Below are 22,152 nucleotides of genomic sequence, written 5' to 3' on the forward strand. Positions count from 1 at the left end.
AAGCGCTGGTATAGCGCCTTTGTCACAGCATCATGTAAATATTTTTTCTTAAACGGCACTTACTTTTCACCAATTACATTCTGTATTAATTTATAGAACCTACTGAGTGAGATTCACACTAAGTGGCAGCATAATGAAAACAGCACCTAAAAGTTTCATTGTACTTTTTACAAATAATAAATCAATCCATAAATACATGGGGAGAACATGCAAAACCCAGGCAGTCCCTGGGACCCCAACCCCTGGAACTGTGAAGCAGGAATGACAGTTCTGCAGTATATTCAGAAGCCGGCATAAAAAGAGCTCAGCAACAAAGGTGGGTGCTTAAGCACTATGTCCTTGTTTGGAGGCTCTATTATCAATATCTCACATGACAGATTACTAGTACAGTTTGCATGTTTGGAGAAAAAAAAAAAGAGGACTGAGATTGTGCTCCTGACGTGTAGATACTAACAAAGAGCTGGGGGAAAGAGTGGCTGTTGGGTGACCGTAATTAGACTGGAGCGTGTGCCATTGCATGTTGGAAGTAGTCACTGAAGTAATAAAGTAAACTTCTGCATAGTGAAAAATTTAAAGTGATTATTAGGTGTGACTTTTTCAGTTATTATTGCCTAATTGCCTAAAGAACACAGACAGCAATTTACATCTGGTCATTAACATTCAGTGTCCACAGCAGTAGTTGGTGATGACTTTCCAGGGTGAAGCCATGGCCCTGGCAATGAACAATGCTACAGAAAAAGACAAACAGTGGAGGAAAGTGCACAGGCTCATTTTAAAATGGTTACATGTCACAACAATGTTTTGCTTTATGCTTTATTTCTTTCTTAAAACAACATGGATGCACTTTTTTGTAATATGTGTAATCTCTAGACACAGATCAATACTTGATGATATTATTGGCTTGAAAAACTGATGAATTTAGTAAGTTTTAAAGATTTGTCATTCACCTATAAACTCATGCATCCAATAGCAGCATTGTAAGCTGCAAGAACAAACAAGTCTAGGACAGACTGGCATTGCAATATACATTGCATTGCATGGCATTGCATGTTTGACAGACTTAACTTGCATATAATAGGTCCCCATTTTAAAAAGCATGCAATAGAAGTTTACTAACTAGCTAAAGATCTTATACACTGTGACCACATGAATTGAAAGATCAGAATTCATATGTTATGTATCTTTTTCTACTAGAGTGAAAATTTCAACTAAGCTTTTGTAATTTTATTTTTAATATTGTTGTTTTTTCCTTCATCTATAATATAAATCAACATACATATATAAATATATATAACTTCTCACATATCCATCTTCTGTTATCCTTATGTTATAAATAAACTGTATTATTATGTTTATTTCAAGAAGCACTTTTAGGTTATTTGTACAAGGAATTCTATCACTGCTTTCGGATCACAACAAAGAAAGTAACAGTTTTTAATGTAGACTTTTGCCGATTTATGAACTTCATTCATAAATTTTACTGATCTCATCATATTTCTGGAGTACCGTCTGGAAAGTAAAATAGAGATCCATCACTGCTTTAATTAATTACCTGCATTGTGGAAGGCAAAAATGATAATTAATTAAGTGATTAAACCCTTTTTCCCACACAAGGAATTTTTAAAATTTATAAAAACGGCTTCATTTCAGATAATAATTTTATGTGGCAAATGAAAATATACAATGACTGTAAATAAATAACATCTTGAAAAATACCAAAACTTATTCTTCAACTCTTTGGAAGACCTCTATTCTCCTTAAGGGTACCCAACTCCGGTCCTGAAGGACCACAGTGGCTGCAGGTTTTCATTGTAACCCTTTTATAAATTAATGACATGTTTTTGCTGCTAATTAACTTCTTTTAAATTTATTTTGATTGACTTGCTTTTTTAAAATTTGTTCCCCTGAATTTCTTCATTGTTCCTCTGAATTGCTTCATTTTTTTCCTTAAATGGCACCCAAAGTGAAATGAAATGTGAAGTGTGTGAGCCAACAGAAGACCAACTTAGTCAGGGCCTCAAACTCCAACCGGTTTCACTCCAACCAGTTGCTTAATTAGGTGATGAGTCTTGTTGTTAATTATACCCATTCTTTAATTCCATAACTTGTTGCCACTCTCATTGTGCAATAGCATACATTTGCACAATTGTTGATTCTCTCTTTTCTAAGAGCACTGTTTTGGGGACCTGAGCAGATCAACAGTCATGAGACCTTCATATTTCTTTATTTTCAGATATTGAATGATGGACACAGTTTGTTGGTCATGTTTTGGCTCATTTTGTATCTCATTATTGTTTGGCAGCTAATCAAGGAAAAAGAAACAATTAAGGGATGTAAGTCTCCAAGAGCAAGTCAGTTAAAATTAATTCAAAAGAAGTTAATTAGCAGCAAAAACAGGTCACTAATTAAGAAAAGGTTTAGAATGAAAACCTGTAGCCACTGTGGTCCTCCAATACCAGAGACAAGTCTGAGAATATTATTGAGAATTAACTAACTAAATTTTATGAGGGATTGTGATATATTAGACTAATAGTCTCATAACACTGTTTTGATGCTGTTTACCATAAATTAAAAATGGACTGTTTAATTAAAGTACTTCTTAAATGTGGATTTTTTTTATTATAGGTGGTAACCATTTTTTGATTATGTCCATTGAAAAGATCCTCAGTAAATGCTATTGAGTGAGGGTAATTTTATTATATACATAAATGCACACACTGAACAAATTATTAAAACTTGTACACCTGCCTTGCCTATCTATGCAGTTAATCATTAGCTTAAGCTTATGTTCATATCACAAGCCAGAATGGTGAAAGTCTGATTTCAGAGATTTTTATCATGGTGTGATTGTTGGTGCCGGACAAACTGGTCTGAGTATTTCTGTAACTGCTGTTCTCCTGGGAATTTCATGCACAACAGTCTCCAGAGTTTACTCAGAATGGTGCAAAAAACAAAAAATACTGAATAAGAAAAACAAAAACTTCCAGTGAGCAGCAGTTCTACGTATGGAAATTCTTTGTTGATGACAGAGGTCAGAGGGGAATAGCAAGACTGGTTGGAGCTGACAGAATAATAAATTAGATAGATAACTAAGATAACCACTCTGTACAAGTGTGGTGAGCAGAAAAGCATTTCAGAACGCACAACACATCAAACCTTGAACCAGATGGCCTACAACAGCAGCAGACCACATCAGCTTCCACAGTTGTTGGCCCAAAATATAAAGTTGAAATGGCCACATTCTCACCAAAACTGGACAGTTGAAGGCTGGAAACACATAGCCTGGTATAATAAATCTTGATTTCTGCTGAGAATTTGGCACCAACAGCACGAATCTATGCACCAAACCTGCCTTGTGTCAACAGACCAGGTTGCTAATGGTGGTGTGAATGTTTTCTTAACATAATTTGTGCCCAGATTATAAAAATTGATAATTTCTTGAATGCCACGGTCTATATGAGTATTGTTGCTAATCATGTGCATCCCTTCATGGCTACACTTAACCGATCTTCTAATGGCTTCTTCCACCATGATAACATACCATATCACAAAGCAAACGTCATTTTACGAACATGATAAAGAGTTTGAAGTTCTTCAGTGGCCTTCCTAGATGTGAATCCAGTCGAAGAGCTGCATTAATGTGCCTCTGAAAAATCTGTTGAAATTCCATTATGAAATCATCAACCAGGATATTTATTGTGTATATATAAGTGTGCTCTGGAGACAGTTTACGGTCTCAAAGGTAAGTGTGTTTCAGCTGAGTCAGGGGTTGCAGCTGTCCAGTAACATTCTCTCCTTTTCTCCCTCAGTAGACCCTCATCAGAACCCTGTGACATCTCGGGTAAGGACACAGTTGTACAATTCCCGACTTGGAGTGTCAGTAAACAAGACAGAGCAACCAGGGGATGGAGTAAGAGAGACTCAGACTAAAATAGTCTATTCCAGCAGTGTCCAAGCTATTTTACAAATACATGTCTTACAAAAAATATTTACAAAGTCCACTGGAAAGACATTTTCAAAAAGAAAATTAGTGCAGGTGTTACTTATAATATTTACAGTAGTTTCCAAATCAAAAGTGAAGAAAAGAACAAAATAAAAATACTCTTCCACCTCCTTCGTCTAGCTACAAAATGGATCACAAAGGACAGGCTGAAAAAAAATAATCAAAAAAAAAAACTAAACACCTGTTTTACACAAAAAAGAGTACATATCTACACTACTCAGTTAAACAAATCAGTATTACAGACCTGTATTAAAGACTGAAGACCTGGTCAAAAGACAACCCCTGAAGTTCGGACCATGGTTTTATACTGCAAGCCCTTTTGACCATTCAACTTACTTTTATGTTACACATGGACATCCAATAAACAGTCATGTCAGGACGTGCATCATTTGTCAACAGCTGCTCTCGCGCACGCGTACCCGTCTCACTTGGTGAGTTGTGGGCTTCCTGTTCAGCCTCCGTCAAGCCCTCTTTCAATTCTATGCTTTGCCACATGTGTGAATTCCTTTGCCAGCTATTTTACAACTGAGCTTTCTATCCTTCTGACCTGTTTCTGTTACTTTAAATATTGCACTTTCACCCTCTCTCCTGCAGTGGTTACAGAAGCGCGCCTCTACACTCTGCCATCAAAAACTATGAATGCGCTTGAAATACGATCTCACATGCGTGCATCAGTGTCGGCTAGTTTGAGCCCCACAGTTTGCTCTCAGAGAACCTCTAGGCCTCCAGTCAGCCCTTTCAGCATCCTGGCACTAAAATCACCAGTAAAACTTTCTGCCACTGCCATGTTAATCTGTGAAGGGACACTAAAACAGGTAAAAAAAAAACTTTACTTGTTTAACTGTTTTTTTTCCCAAATGTCCATGACAAGCCAAGCAGTTGTCTCTATATTTGCATTTTCTATAGCCACTGAACTTGGCTTATCACAAACCCACCTCTTAAAAACATCACTTTCATTTCCCAAGATCCCGCCTGATGATGACATCCCTTCTGGTTCCGGTTCACTCAAGATCCGACCTCTTCCTGTTACCACTATATAAATCCGTCACCATCATGCTCTTATCTCAGTTCTGCATTGCACTCGTGTCTGTTAATATGTTTTCGTATTTTGCATTATTTTTTGAAGTACCTGTATAGGGGGTAGCAATTCCCCAAACCTTTATGCCTGTGATTGAGGCTTATTACAGTGGCGTAGTTGGCAGGATTGTTGTTCAAAGATGTCTGAAGAACAGAACCTCAACAAAGTCCTCACCAACTTAAAGTCCAGGTGGTTGAGTACCAGACCCAGCTCACTGAGTCTGAGGCGTGGACGCAAGCATGTGTTGTGGTTCAACAGGAACACTCGTGGGCTCTGTACCAGGTCCTGATGCTGCTCCAGGACAGCAATGATGCAGAGTCGCACACATGCTCATCTGAGACAGTTTACAGGCTCAAAAGTAGGTGATTTTCAGCCGAGCCAGTGGTTGGCACTGTCCAGTAACACTCTCTCCTTTTCTCCCCATCAGAACCCACGTCTTAAACATGTCACTTCCTCGTCCCAAGATCCCATCTGATGATAACATCACTTCCAGTTCTGGTTCACTCAAGATCCCACCTCTTTCTGTTACCACTACATAAATCTACCACCATCATGTTCTATCTCAGTTCCACAATGAACTCATGTCTGTAAAGACGTTTTCTTATTTTGCATTATTTTTTCAAGTATACGGGGTGGCATTTTCCCCAAACCTTTATGCTCATGATTGAGTCTTATTACTATATATAGTAGTCGCACACGTATGACTGGGAGACAACTCCCCCAAGCCAATCCGCTGGCATCTCTCAAGCACATGACACCACTTCCAGGGTTCTGGGACTCCTACACTTGCCCCTTCTGCCCCACTGACGTTATAACCAGTAGCACTGCCATATTTCTCTAGTCTAACTATAGACTCACGTCTGTGAAGGCATCTTTAACTACATGTTAAATTATCTTTACCTTTGTTTCAATTAATATATATATTATAACATACACACACACCCACATACATATATGCACACATACATATATATATATATATATATATATATATATATATATATATATATATATATATATATATATATGGTGAAAGCAGCCTGGACACGGATGGCTTGTACCCAAGCACACGTTTGTTCATTTTCACTATTTACAGTGTCCCGCACACAACCCAGTGCCCCTGCACCAAGCACCCTTAAGTCCAGGCCTCTTCTAACAATGCCTCTCTCTCTGACCACCTCCACTCCTCTTCTACAGGCTTCATCCTCTTCCACCCAACTCCAGCTATCGAATGGAGGGAGGTGGCACCTTTTATGTTCTCCCGGATGTGCTTCAGGTGCCCCCCAATGAATTTATAGGGTTGAGCTTCCATGCTCCTTTCCCGTCGCCCCCTCGTGGTCTGGAGGAGGTGTAATCCATTTCCAGGGATTTTTTTTTCCGCCACAATATATATATAGTAACATGCATGTGCTTGAGGAGCAACCTAAAGGCTTAGGCCAGTGTAATTTACCACCGAGGGAGCACTGTCTAATAACACTTTCTCTACTCCTTCCTCCTCTGCAGAAAGGAAGATCGACACCAATCTCACTCTGACGTGACTTCTGGGGTCAGACCACCTGGACCCACCTCTTCCTCCCAGAATTCCACATAAGAGGAAACAATACCATCTTGGACAGACAAACTGTTGATTTAATGAAGTCTCATCATTGTGCTTTACTATGCATTTTATATTTCATTTTATAATGAAATATATGGGGTTTGCGTTTGGCTGGCCCAGACCCATGTGCCTTTTGTCTCTTTACTATATAGTGTGTACAGTATATATATATATATATATACATATACATATACATATACATATACATATACATATACACAAACTTAAAATGTTTGTGCATTCACCTTTATGTCCCGGAACAGTTTGCTCCTTTCCCCGGCATTTCAGTTGTAACACCTAAAGGCCCTTAATGCATCTGTCCTTAAGTAACTCCATCGGCATCTATTAATGTGAAACATGTTTTTAAACCAGCTCCTTCAAAGTCATGCACTATATGTACAGTTGATAATTCTGCATTCCTGCTCTCATCTTACTTATAGAGTAGAGCGGATTTTCCTTATTATTCTTCAACCATTTTTCTTTTAATTATACAAATTGTTCTCACCTTTGCTGTGGAGAAAAACTCACTCAGCATTGGAAACACTATGCTTCAACAATGGTATGATGAACTTCAGGCGATATTTCATGTGAGTTTTGATCCTAATGTAATCTTTTGTATTTTGTTCTAATTGTACCCTGCGTGGTTTTTATAACAAAAAAATAATAATTCTACTTTACCAGAATTTAATCTGGATTCAAAGTGTCCATTTACCAGAATTTAATCTGGATTCAAAGTGTGCTTTCTTGAGCAATGAGTTCCTTTCTGTCATTTTGCCATATAAAGTAATTTTTCACATACCTTAAAAAGTCTTTAATATAAATACTTGCAGCACTTTTAAAGGTGCTGTAGGCTACTTCCTATGTACTCTCAGTCTCAATCACCTAATACAGAGGGATGGATTGATCTGGTCGTCTCAGTGTTACAATATATTTTCCACATCTTATGAACCTTTCACAGCTTTATGCTAGAGGTTTTTGAAACTCAAGTGATACTCATAATTGAGCCATGAACTAAGCATTCAACATTCTACTGAGGTAACCAAGAGAATGAAATCACTGTTCAACACTACAATTATACGCAAATCTCCAACAGGGGTTTGCTACAGGTTTTAATGTTTGCTTTTTTAACCTCTCAACCAATTAATTTGGGGAATGCAGTGGTCAAACCGGTTATTGCTGGTGTTGTGGTTAGAGGAAATGAGGTTTGAATGTCATGATAACCACAGTCAGGGCAGTTTACATGTTTTCCCTGTAGCCACATGCATTTTTGGATACTCTACCTTTCCTGAAAAATTCCAATGGAATGCAAATGTAATTTGCCTGGTGTGAATGAGTATACCCTGTAATGAGATACTTCCTGCCAAGTACACCACATGCTTACCGCCAACTTGAACTAAGATGGTGTAGAAACTGGATGATGGATGAATAGAAGGATATAATAAAATCACTGATTTTAGGGTTTCATGTTGAATTGCCATTTTTCATGATTGTGGCTGCTAGTATTTTGCTTGTCACAAAATATGGTCAGCTACTCAGTAAATATTGTATTTTGTCATTGTTGCCAAGTCAATGTCTACCTTTTGAGCTTCTTTCTCAATCTGTAGCCTTACTTTTAATCAGAAGATATCAATTTGCCAAAGGTAGAGCATTAGTAGGTACTGTAATGCCAACAAACAGGACAAAAATAGAAACTAAAACTGGACAAAATGTACTGTACATACCATATTTGGCTAGAATTCTCTTTAACTGAATTTAACATTTCTATAATTAAACAGATTAGGTAATATTTAACCATTTATTGAACTGTTGACAAGTCATCTTTTCAGTTCTGTGATCCTGAGTGACACTGTAAAACAACAGAACCCTGTATTGCATCAAAAATTGTACGATTATGATAATAATCATTTTAAGACTGAAAATAACTAGTGCTAGCCAGTGAAGAAAAGATATATCTGTCAACCATGGGCTGACCTGATATACCTATCAAGGTCAAAGTGCAGCCAAGGCTCTGGCACAAGGAGCTAAGAAAAGGTTGAAGGTATGCTGCACACTTCTATAAAGCATAGCTTATTGTATCACTACAGTACTTGTGCAGCTCACAGCAAGCCACAGTAAAATTAGGCATTTTGGCAAAAACAATGAATGGCTATTTAATCAAGTCTATAATCCAAAAAATAGGAAAGATGTCAAACAACAAAATATTACAAGAAATACTGACCAAATACAAAAAGGGCTAAAAATAATTAAATAAAACAAGTATGAATACATTGAGAGCTGTGTCCAGATACTTAGCATTAATTCAAATTTATTCACTGTGGGTGTCAGGCTTTGTCAAGGCTGTGTTTCGTCACAACTCCTATTTGTGATTTTTATGGACATGATATTAAGGCGCAGCTGAGGACATGAGGGTGTACAGTCAGGGAGGCTTGAGGTAGTATTGTTCCTTTATGCAGATGACATTGTCCTCCTTGCCTCATCTGACTGTGTCCTTTGTTATACACTTATTTGCTACCAAACATGAAGTGGCTTGGATGAGAATCAGCACTTTCAATTCTGATGTCCTGGTTCTCTCTTGGAAAACAGTGGATTGCTCTCTCCAGGTAAAGCAGGGACAACAGCCCTCAGTGGAGGAGTTCAAGTATCTTGTGAACCTTTTTATTGAAAATGGGAATGACAAGTGGATTGAAGTGGAGGCAGCTGTTCTGCAGGAACTGCACCAGTCCATGGTCATGGAGCAGGAGCACAGTCTAAACTTAAAACTCTTGGTTTACTGGCCTACTGACATTCCTGTCCACATGTATGGTCATAAACTCTTGATAAAAACAAAACAAAGCAGAAATTAGGTTGTGCAGGGTGGCTGGGCTGAGAGAAGGTAGGTTGGGAGAGAAGCTCAGCGATTCAAGAAAGCCTAAGGGTAGAGGCATTGCTTCTCTGAATTACAAGGAGCCAGGTAATGTAGCCTGGGCATGTTGTAAGGATGCCCTCTGGGTGCCTCCCCTTACAGCTGCTCCAAACACGTCCCATTGGGCAGAGACCCTGTGACAGACCCAGGACGTGCTAGAGAGATTATACAGTATTTCCTGGATGGCTTAAGAACACTGGGAAATTGCTGAGGAAGAGCAGGAATGTGTAATTGGGGACAGGGAAGTCTGGGCTGACCTGCCTTGCCTGCTGACACCATGATCCTCACCAGGAAAGGTGGATTAAAAAAGATTAGATGAGAAAAAAATAAGATAAATACCTAAAGGTCTGAACATATTTAACACCATAAAAATAAAAACAAACTATCAAAAGTGGAAACGCTGAATGGGCTGTTACAAAGGCAGGGTATGCAGTTATAAATGTCTCCTAATTTATGTCCCTGTACACTTTAGTAGACAAATGATATGCAATACACAAAGATTATTAAAAGACAAGAATATAAGGGAGCATGAGGTAGGACTAGTTCTGGTGCCCTAGACCATCCCTGGTAACATTGCGTTTGAAACCGCAAGTAAACCTGCTGAAAACATTTTTTGTATAAGTGTTCATTTTGAACAATAGCTAAAAAGAAAATATTTATACTATCTAATGTGAATTCCAAAATGCAAAATTAAAAGCAATAGTCTGAAAATGAATGATATGGTGTAAATCAAACGCAAGAATGGAAAAGCAGGATTTATACATATTACTAATCTGCTATAAGTGTATCAAACTCAATAATGTTTATATTTTTCTTGTCATGTGAGATCCACCAAGGAGAGAAATACTGTACAAAAATTCTACATTTTGCATATATATTAAACTGACAAGATAAGAAGTTTCAAGGCAAATATACTAGCATGCTGATACTGTAAGATTCTCTATTTGCTCAGCTGTAGCTAGTAAAGTGAAACAAAAACGTGCACTTTACCAATAATTCAGACAACACTAATGCAGAGTACCCAGACTGTTAAAAATCTCTGAAAGGAGCAATAGATTATTCAATACTTTGATTAGGAGCGGAATGAAACCTCAGGCGGTCAAGTGTGGACACACATGGGATAGAATTATGTCAGTACCGTCCAGGAGCAGGATGAAACGATGGTAGTAGTGGTTGGAAGCAGGACTGAAAAATCAGTGCCATGCAGACAACTAGCTTGAACCTCCTATAACAATAACACAAATAGAAAAAACATCTTTTTAAAGATTGAAAGATGTCTTTCAAATTGCACATTGTTTATTTGTATTAAGTAGCATTGTAACCAAAATCTAAAGAGATTAGTTCATATAAATTATCTTAAAAACAAATAATTCATTTGGTACATTTTGCTTGACAAAAGCCGTTAATGTAATATTTACTTAAAAGAATTTATTAAGATTACTCTTTTATTAAAAGGCATTCTTACAAATCACAAATGAAAGGTAGAATGTTTACATATTGGTACAATTGAAATGCTGCCGGGTTAAGTAATTCATCATACTCCCTATGGACTAGCAGCCTTTACTGCCCAATGCATCATTTGCTAGGCACTGATAATTAATAACAACCTGGTAGCTCAATACTGGAAAATGCAGAAGTCATCCTAAGAATGGCATAACAGCAAAAAAATGATTGTCTAATGCCAGCCTTTGGAACCATCTACAATGTATTCTTCTCTGTGTCTTCCCTGGATCTATAAGCCTATCCCTAAATTCAGCACCAAAACCAAAAAGGCATCATTAGAAGACCAGAGCCTAAACATTAGCACATGGCCAGTACAGTACAAGGCTTTTCTTGTCCATATGAGGAAAATACCTACACACATAAACTACTGGTCAAAAGTTTTAGAACACCTCAGTTTTTCCAATTTATCTCCATATTTAATCAGTTGAAATACAACAAGTGACCGGAATGGTGGAAAGGTAAGCAGTAAACTGCCAGAGGATTAATTAAACGTTTAGGTTAGAAAAACTACACAAAAAATTCAGAATATTGCAAATGGGCCTTCTTCAAGGAACAACTAAAGGGTTACAACCTACAGATGTTCTGCAGCAAGTAAAATTAATTAGGTCTTGCAGGTTGAAGCACACAATTTGCACATGTGTCCCAACTTCTGTTGATTACTTAAAAACACTCTGTCTCTCTTAAAGCAGAGTTGGAACAGACTGTGTTACTACACTCTCTGAAGTACTACTTGAACAATTTTACACTGTAGAAAGTTGTAAATTGATAATGGCAAGAAAAAGGCAATTTACAAATGAAATGAAACAGAACATTATTACCCTTAGAAGTGTAGGTTCATTTAGAGAAATTGCAAAAATGATCTAAGTGTCAGTGAATATAGTGTCCTACACATTCCATAGACAACTGGAAAGACAAGTCTCTGAGGGTCACCAGCTTGAGTGATGGACACCTCACAGTACAACAGCTTCAAGCACAGCTTAACAGTGGTGGAAAAGTCTCAGTTTGTACTGTGAAGAGAACACTTTGTGCTGCAGGTTTGATAGGGCGAGTAGCAGTAAGAAAGCCAGTCCTTAAAGGACAGAATAGGGCCTTGAAATACTGGCTGTGGACTACTGCAGACTGGAAGAAAGTCTTATGGACAGATCAATCAAAATTTGAAATATTCAGTTCATCATGCAGTGGCAGAGTTGGTGATTTCAACAGAGTAACTTGCATAATATACTGAAATATCTTCAGTTATCAATATCACAAAATCAGGTCAGATGCTAACATTTTCACAGGTGCAAAAATCATATTTACTGTTTTCTTTCTATATTCACTTTCAATGAATTAAAGTACAGCATTCAGAAACAAAACATAAACAACCATCATTGCTATGTTTTGCTTATTTTTGAAGACAAGGCAGTCATTCCCCCTCGTCCTTTCTTTTCTTATCAATATGTAATACTTTAAAACTGTGTTAACCACTTCTTAACTGAAAGCAGAGGTGTTATAATCAATTTTTTGCTTCCCCTGGTTTAATGAAGTTACATCACCATCTTGTGGACCACTAAAGATCTGCATGTTTACAATTTCTGTCTAGGTAAGATACTAAATTGAACAAGTGAAAAATTCTATGAATGAGGGGTCTAGATGCTTGATTTAAATTCTGCAGAAAACAGTTTTATCAATGCTAAATATGCTTCTAACTCAGTGGAGAATTTTATGCCCAGGGAAGTTTTTCATGTACAAATTTGTGTTTCTTTATCAACTTTATTCTACAGTAAACAATGCTAGGATTATTATAAAATTTGTATTACTTATATTAAGGATATGTATTGTTCACATATACTGACCATAAATTATATTTTATAACTTAACATAACTTATATAAATACATTCTTAAAACACAACTTTATTGCCCTGAAAAATATTATGGGGAGGGAGATGAGTAGAGCAGGGTGCTGCTCATAGGCTAGAACACATAATGCCACTGTCAGTCTTGCTTTTATATAAACTAGGTTTCTGGTTTTTAATTTGCTCTACAAATTAAACAACTGAATGTACTATATTTCTAATTCTAATGATGAATGAGTGGATTATTATTATTACTATTGGAAAAGTTGGTAAAGGCTTTTCTTAAGGTGAAACACATAAAAAACACAGTTCAAGACATAATTTATTAGCTGTTTATCACTGGTCAGGGACCTCATGTATGAATGGTGCGTACATACAGAAATGTTGTGTAAAAACTTTTCCACGTTCATATCACTATGTATAAAACCTACACTTGGCGTAAAGCCATGCACTTTTCCACGGTACCTCATGCCTTGTCGTACGCAAATTCTCCGCTCGGTTTTGCAGACTGGCGGCACCCAGTGTCAAAGCAGTGCTACTGTTCCTGTGTGGTTACTCTTTATTTTCCTGATGCGGCTTTATAAATACACTGAAACTAACCGCATATTGTTTATTAGTGTAACGCATCTGATTGTAATTAACTTGTAACAATATAATGGACCAGGGAATAGCCATAGTATTCCAAATACCATAACTGCTTTAGCATTGTTACTCTCACTGCACCTTCTTGTTCTTCTTTCAGCTGCTCCCTTTAAGGGTTGCCACAGTGGATCATCTTTTTCCATATTATTCTCACTGCACCACTCGGAGCATTTAAATCACTGTATCTGAGTGGGGAATCAGAGCAGCAGCTGATCGGAAAGAGAATTATTGGTATGCAGCATCAAGCCCACGCTGCCTCAGCCACAGCAAAACGTTTCAAAGCCTTTCCTGTACGAACCTCGCGATTCAGAAACAGTTTCATCCCAAGAACTATAAACGCACTCAATCAATAGCACCTTATAGAACTGTTTGTACTTATGAGTACAATCACCTCACTGTAAACTTGCACTACAGTTATAATATTACACAATCTGCGCCACTTTATAAAGAGCGTATTTACATATGACGGTATCATTTGTAAGATGAAATGCAGCAAAATATGTTGATTATATTATACAGATAAAACTTTAACTTCATTTAAATAATCTGTATTGTTAATAATTAAACATGTGAGGACACAGTGCAGCTCTTGCATGTTCACGTATTGTTCCTGCCTCGAGGTGTATATTTGCTGAGACTGGCGCGACACTGGAAGGATAGATGGATAGAATAATTAAACACGTACTATGAAGATATTTCAATGTTCCTTAAAAGTTTTGAAGAATTGTCTTTGTAAGCTTACAGATGGCTTATCGTCTATTGCAGAGCTGATTGTGTGGTGATTGGGTATTTGGGAAAAGAAAAGTAAGGACAAGAATTGAAGGTTAGTACGTTTGAAAGAGACAGGACTGCTACAATAAATTATTTCATCGAAGGTCGCGCATGGCGCAGCATCATCTTGTATGAGACATGAACAATCACTGCGCCATCGATTTCTTAATAACATGCTTTTATTCTAATCATCATGAAAATGATATCACGTATACATCTCAGTATTTTAATTATTCAGAGAGCTGTAATATCACAAATGTAATGGATTCTGTGTCCTGTCGGAGAAAGAAAAAACAGAAGCACGTACTGATTCAAACACATACAGCACATTGAAGACCAAATACAAAACAAAGCATTTAACGTGCTACTTTAGTTACGATGGGATTTGAGAAACTAGTAAATTAAATGATTTTAAGATGAAGTTTATGTTCTACTTTAATGGCAAAATAAACTATGTGATTAAAGTGGATATTTCGAGATTGAAGTTAACATTTCGTGCTTTTTTCCTACTCTGTGCCTTTTTTTCTCACTGTACCCTAATAAGCTTCCATATAACACACAGACAGTGGGCTACGTCTCGCCTTTTCACGGCGACTTTGATATGTGGCAACTGCTTTTTTATGTCGGACACTGTGCGACTTTGTGAACTTGAGCTTGTTTCTCTGACACTCTGTCACTTGATTAACTTCCTTTTGTTGATTATATCACTGTATAAACCAAAAATAGTACGTTTTTCTTTGCCTCCACTTGGTATTCGCTGAAATTCTTATATTTTCCCTCTTGCATTTGCCATTGCCTTTTCACAGAACACTGAGCTTAAGATCTATTTATATTGATTTGCATCTTCAAAGAGGCGTAATTCTAGGAGGAGACGGGGCGGGACATCTGCATCTGGAATTTTCTGTGCATAAGCATATTTCGGCTTTTGTGCTTACGTCATGTTATAGTGCGAATTCTATGCACGGCGTTATACATGAGGCCCCTGGTGAGTGACAAAATAGGAGTTGAAGATAGTAAGAAAGATGAAAGAAATGAAGAGTGAATGATCAGTGAGGGTGAAGAAGCAGCCATTAGAGATGATAACAGGAGACATTAAAATGTTAGTCATTCCCATAGCGCTAGAGAAATGTGTGAAATAAGTATAAGTATTGATATAGAATAGTAATCTAAAGTATTAAATCCAATTAAATAAATGCACTTTACTATCACAATAAGTTCCACTAAAGGCAACAAAATTATATGTTGCAATATTCCTGCTTAAAGAAATAATTAGGTCTTGAATACAGTTCAAGAATACACCTTGAATACAGATGCTTTTCTGTGAGGCACTTTTCCTACAACACATGGAAAGTAATTTTTTTAGCCACACTACCATTAAACTATTAATTACAAAGCCCTGCACAGCATGTTGAATGTTTAAAAAAATAATTAAAAAATGCATACAGAGATAACTATATTGTTGTCAAATGACCTACAGATGAATTCTAAACAATTACACTCATTCAGTCTGCTCTTGTTCTATGACAACGCCTTCATGGTAAGGTGTTGAATGATCACTCAGTTAATTAATTATCAGTTTGCCATCAGCGATGCTGGTAATTATAAAACAATTAATGAGATGCACAATGAGAGATACCAAAATAATGTAGGCTGAGTGAAGGCTTTCTGTTTCACTTTCCAGCCGGGACGCCAAATACATGAAGAGATCTGTACAATTTATGATAGAGGTTCACAAATCAGCAGAAGTTTACATTTTTAAATATTTCACTTTCTCTGTTGCAGATGTTTATTGTATATATAGACAATAACAAACCATACAAAATCTAAAATTACAAAAGTTTAGATGAGCTTTAACTCTCTTATATAAAAAGGCACATAACTTAGATCTTTAACCTCCTGTAGAAAAAGGCACAGAACTTATTCTTATCTTTCAGTTCATGTGATTAAAATAGATATGTTCTTTAGGTAGGTATAAAGCTTCTACTGCCTGCACCATGAAGGTGGAATTGGTTTACTCACAGCTAGTCTACACTAGCTTAACCCAGCAGTTTCTCTATGTGAGTGTGTGTGTCAGATGGTGCTCTTACTGGATTTGGGATGTGAAACAGCTGGAACATGTCCTTCACAAGGTTAGTTACAGTTACACCAATATTACAATCTATTAACTAGCTTTCTTCTAACTATTAAGTTACAATGAACAGCTCCCAGAATGAAAGAAGGTATACTTATAGTTCTAGTGTAAGTGAAACTTTTAAATCTGGGTTTTGCAAGGGTTGTTAAATGATGGAGCAGAGGCCTTGTATTGATATTTTGGGTGCACATATGCCCATCCTTTTGATCGCAAGTTCTATCCATCAAGGTTGCCACTCATTGAATTATGCCTCTTTGTTCAAACATTGATGCCAATCTGGTGCCTCCAAGAGATGTCGCCATGATATTGCTTGGTCTTATCAGATAAGACGCAGAGGCAGAATTCCAAAAAGGGGCCCCATTGTGGAGTCTATAACTTTTTTTTAGCTGTCATCAAGAGTGTCTGGCCTTGGCTTTTTAAGTCAAGGACCTGTGTTACATTCAAGTCGAGAAAGGACAATTCCAGACTGTTTTACCCCTTCTCCACTAACATGGATTATTCAGCTAGTATTTAAAACACATTTATGACATGATATTGAATTATGATTTTTTTCTGTTTTCTCATGTTACAAATTTCCCCAATTCAAAATAACAGCAACAAAACAGTTCTTTTAACTTTATAAACTATGTTCAGACATACACCACCTCATATGAGTTTACATCAAAGACCTTGACTCTGATGATGCTGCATAGAGGTTTCAGGAACAAGTGGCATTATTACCTTTCACTGTGTCGCTGGGTTAGCATTAACCAACAGGATATTACTCAAAAGCCTGTGTCAAACTGAAATTCTGACTACTTCTAATTCACAGCTATTTTTCAAGGCAAAAAAAAAAAAGATATTTTAAACTTTAAGATGAGAAATGTTACATTTTGGTAGCCATGGTTCCTAGATATATTTTGCTGCAGAAGAAAAGTAACTGGTGTTATGGTTGTTTAAATAAATGAAAAATGAGAGTTACTGCAAATTAACCGTTGCTAACACTCTTTATCTCCATTGGATGGCAAGACAAATGGGATTTGTGTAAGATCATGATACCAGAAACAGTATTTCCAAAAACATAAAACAAATCACTTAGAATGATAATGCTAATCCTATGAAATTGTAACTTCATATATCTCATGGCCTCAAGAGCAATTAGGTGCCTAAAACCATATAAAAACACTATTCAAACAATGAGCACAGAATATAAACCATGGGGAATAACAAGGAAATCAAAATGATGTATAGAGTACTGTTAAATATTTTTAACTTTACCTGAGTCAGTGTTTTGAGATTTCTCCACAAGGAATTCCCTGATCCTCTCCACCCACATGTAAAGGATGCTTTCCCCCAGGTTCTGCCTGTTTGAAGTAATATAAACAAACAAAAAAGAATTCTTTTAAGTTTAGTGTGCATGTTGAGTCACAAGAGAATTTCAGCCCAAAAGAAGATACAGTAATGAAAAAACAGGAAAAGAAGAATAACACAATGGTATAAATAATATGGTTTAAAATTCTTCTTACTGAAACTTACTACAGAAAAATTAACTTCTGAATGAATGTTATGATCAATTTAATGGATGGAGAAGATGATTAAAACATGAGATTTGCACACTCAACACTGGAAGGCTAAAAAAGGACAGTGCTATAGATGCGGTACACCTTGAATTGTATGTGTAGTTCTAAAGTAATTGCTACTTTTGGTAAAGTAAATTGACATATCCACAACACAGAAAAATTCACCTGGCAAACACTCTTTGTTGTAGACACATCCAAGCATCACTAGGTAAAACTTTAAATAATTACAACTATATACATGGTATTATCTTCTATTGCACACTTTTTCACACACCAGGCATGCATTCATTTGCACTAGAAACTTCTATTATTAACTGAAGCATAATTATAAACTAGGTCGGCATGGTGGTGCAGTGGTAGTGCTGCTACCTCACAGTTAGGAGACCCGGGTTCGCTTCCCGGGTCCTCCCTGCGAGTTTGCATGTTCTCCCCGGTTTTCTCCCACAGTCCAAAGACACACAGGTTAGGTGCATTCGCAATTCTAAATTGTCCCTAGCTTGGTGGGTGTGTGTGTGTGTGCCCTGCAGCAGGCTGGCGCTCTGCCCGGGGTTTGTTTCCTGCCTCGCACCCTCTGTTGGCTGGGACTGGCTCCAGCAGACCCCTGTGACCCTGTAGTTAGGATATAGCGGGTTGGAGGATGGATGGATGGATAATTATAAACTAAAAAACACATCTCTGTCAGTGGCTTTCAATGGGGCATCAGAAAAGTCAAGAAACAAAAATCTTACCAAATATATCCAATTTGAAACTGACATTTATGATTGAGATTTATATATAATTTATTTTTGTGAGACTGTGGCTGTGCACTTCACTTCATTCCACTACACATACAAGCTGACTGTTTATCGCCAGCAGCATGTATCTTGATACATGCAATATGAAATTACAGGCACACTTAGGATAGCAACTTGACTACTCAAGCTATATATACATTTTCCTGATAGAATTTAGCCAAATAAGTGTTCATTTTACCCCACTGATACTGCATATCTGATAATGAAGATGATGAAATGTTTGGTCCTGATGGTGAACCTTATCAGCATGAGTCAGCATGCATTATTAAGAAGCTTTAACAGTTTTAAGACAAGTTTTAAGACAAGAGGAAAAAGAGAGACAAAAAATGAAACGTGGTGAGGATCAGGACAACATAATTTAATGGAGTGAGGATCAGAATAGCATAAAATTGCCTTTGCTATTGAGCATGGGACTTACAACTGTAGAGTATGAAAGTATATCTGCATCAGCAATAAACTGCTGTCTGTCTACAGTAAATTCACAGTTCCTGTTATCTTGCTAGAAGCACAGTTGCTAAATGTCTTCCTCTTCTTCATCAAATGGACATTCAACTAGTCTTATGTCTGTATAATTTATTGAAATTAATTTACGAATTTATATGATGTGTAATATCTTTACAGCCATATTTGGTCCTAAACTACTGCTAATGTTATACTGAATCTTCCTAGAATATTTTCAGAAGAGTATGTTTCTGTTATTATGTCTCTACAAAATCTTTCTATAATTATGCATATTAATGAAACAGATCAGGTCAGGTCAGGTCAGTTCAGGTTGGAGAGCATGCACTGGGGCAGTATGTTGCCACACCAAACACATGACAAAATGGCTGAGGATCCTGGTTGTCAACCCCCAATCACACCATCCAGAAATGACCATCTACCTGCTGCAGCCTGATGTTATGTGGGCGTCCCCTTGGCCTGGTCCAGCCGCTCGGGTCCTCAACAGTGAGGATCCTGCAAGCCGGATCACCCTCTGGGAATCGCAGCACATGGCCGTAGTGCCAAAACTGAAACTCCCTCACAATGCAGGTAATGTGCCTCATTCAGGACACCGTGAGCAGCCACTCATTTGACACAAAGTCAAACTTGCGGTAACAAAGAATTTTCCGAAGAGACAGTACCAAAGGAGTCCAGTCTTGGTCACTGGATAGTGTCCTTGTCTTGCAAGCTTATAGCAAGACAGGAATCACTAGGACTCTAAAGACTTGGACCTTCTTCCTTTTGCAAAGATATCGGGGGCACCACACACCCCTTTCCAGTGACCTCATAACCTCCCATGAACCCCCCCATCCTCCCCCATGCTCTCCCAATCTGTCTACTGACTTCACTTCCAGATCCTAGATACATTTTCTGAGGTGAAAACATGGGTTTTATGGCATTTAAAGTGTCGGCCTCTTCCTCTCATTAACCCATTGGATGAGTTTTGATCTCTGACACTGAACTTTAGCTTTTCAAGATATAAAAAAATAAGTTTTGAAATATCAAAATGTTACTAGGTTTTTTATGATCTGGAATGTACCTTGTGCATTTCTAGTATTCCTTACTTTGCTGTTTTTCTAATTTTATTCTAGTTTATTTACTGTATATAATTTTGAATTTGCTATTAATAAATTGCCAATTATTATACTGACTATCTGCCTGTTATTACTGCAATTAATACTGTAAAGCCCATTTTACTGTGGACATAAAATACTGGAGTACAGCTTCTAAATTTCAGAGTCAGATCATTCCTGCTTGGTAAGTATTTATTAATAGTTAGGTTTTGAATTACAGCTAGCATGTGTTAAATTAAGCTACCTTGCCTCTGAGGTTTTATTTCTGAAACAAATGCTAAGGTATGAGCTTAGACTTAGAAGTTGCATGCAAAATATTATTTATGTAACAAACACTAAGAACGCTTACTAGCTCCTGAGGTTTTATCATAAAGCACATGCTAGTTTAAACCACTGTTTTTACAAAAATAATTATTTCATATTGCTTTCTAGGGGCATATAAACCAAAGCTTTGCAAATTACAGTAAATTGAGCTAACTCAATTACTACAGTAACTTATAACTAATTTTTATCATAAAGATAAAATTGGTCTTTTAGACCAAAACCAATAATTTGGAGTCAGGTTAATGGTCCATGTTCCTGTTCTAGGAGACATGAGGCTGTAGTAGAACTGGGTGAGTTCAAACTTAACATCTGTCTAAACTCATAACCAGGAAAGAATGGCTACATTACTCCTGTCACTGGAAAACAGAAGACATGAAACTGTTTTCTCACATGAGACTGCCATTTATGTTACAGCTTGGAATGATTTTTTTCAACTGTTCATCATTTACAGAATTTGATATACTTTTCAATTTTATGAAATTAAATTGGAAAAGGCGCTAAAGCAGGAAAGATTAAACAGACACCTTTCATTAGTGTAGGTTTATTTACTAATCTTGTCATCAGCAGTGGCACAACACTTAGCACTCATGCCTTACACCTTCTATCTAAAGATTACTGTAATGTAACAATAAAATACACCCCAAAAATCCCAGAAATGGGTACAGATTTAGAGTTTTTGGCGTCTTAAACTTCTGGCATGTTCTGTTTTTGGATATTTTGATTATGCTTCTTGATTTGGTATATTCTCTTGGTATAGCACTGAAAATTAAACTTAGTTGGAGACAGGTGTGTATGTGTGTGTGTGTGTGTGCCCTGCGGTGGGCTGGCGTCCTGCCCGGGATTTATTCCCGCCTAGTGCCCTGTGTTGGCTGAGATTGGCTCCAGCAGACCCCTGTGACCCAGTGTTAGGATATAGCGGGTTGGATAATGGATGGATGGCTGGATGGATAGTGTGAAGACTTTGCAACATTTAGTTTTGACTATTGCTAGGTAAGTGTATGGCTTTGTCAACTGGCTTTGACTTTGCTTGTAACTACAAAACAATTCTACCAGTCCCTATGTTTTTATTCCATCTCCTAGTTATTTTCTATTGCTGCTATTATTCCCAGTTGACCATTTTCTTTCCTGAGAATCATAGTTGTATGCACATATTTAAGCCATTTAAGTTCAAACAAAATGTTGTCCTAAATAATTATAGATATGTTTTGCTTTCAGATGATCAACTCCAACACTTCTAATCTACTCAGCAGCTACCGTTACAAGGACAACTGTTTACATGAAAACTCAACCTATGCCAAAGGCTATGAACATGTATATTTCCCTTGAGAAAGACAGTGTCAAGAATCTGTAATAAAAATGATTTAATGTTGCTTACATAAACCTGTAAAGAGTGGTATATAAACATTGTCTGATATTGGAATCTTTGCCACTTTAAAGTGGATGTACTGTAAATATAGAG

At 37.1% G+C, this 22,152-nt stretch overlaps 1 protein-coding gene across 5 annotated transcripts in view; it reads right to left on the reverse strand.

The window, feature by feature from the left end:
- Positions 1 to 22,152, reverse strand: part of impact (impact RWD domain protein) — a 417,506-nt gene that overhangs the window by 319,180 nt on the left and 76,174 nt on the right. For all 5 annotated transcript variants that reach the window (XM_039754714.1, XM_039754711.1, XM_039754713.1 and 2 more), the window contains one exon: positions 17,721 to 17,806. In XM_039754714.1, the coding sequence (XP_039610648.1) occupies positions 17,721 to 17,806 (86 nt within the window). The remainder of the gene's footprint in view (positions 1 to 17,720; positions 17,807 to 22,152) is intronic.

Source organism: Polypterus senegalus, chromosome 5 (genome assembly GCF_016835505.1).
Source record: "Polypterus senegalus isolate Bchr_013 chromosome 5, ASM1683550v1, whole genome shotgun sequence".
NCBI lineage: Eukaryota > Metazoa > Chordata > Cladistia > Polypteriformes > Polypteridae > Polypterus > Polypterus senegalus.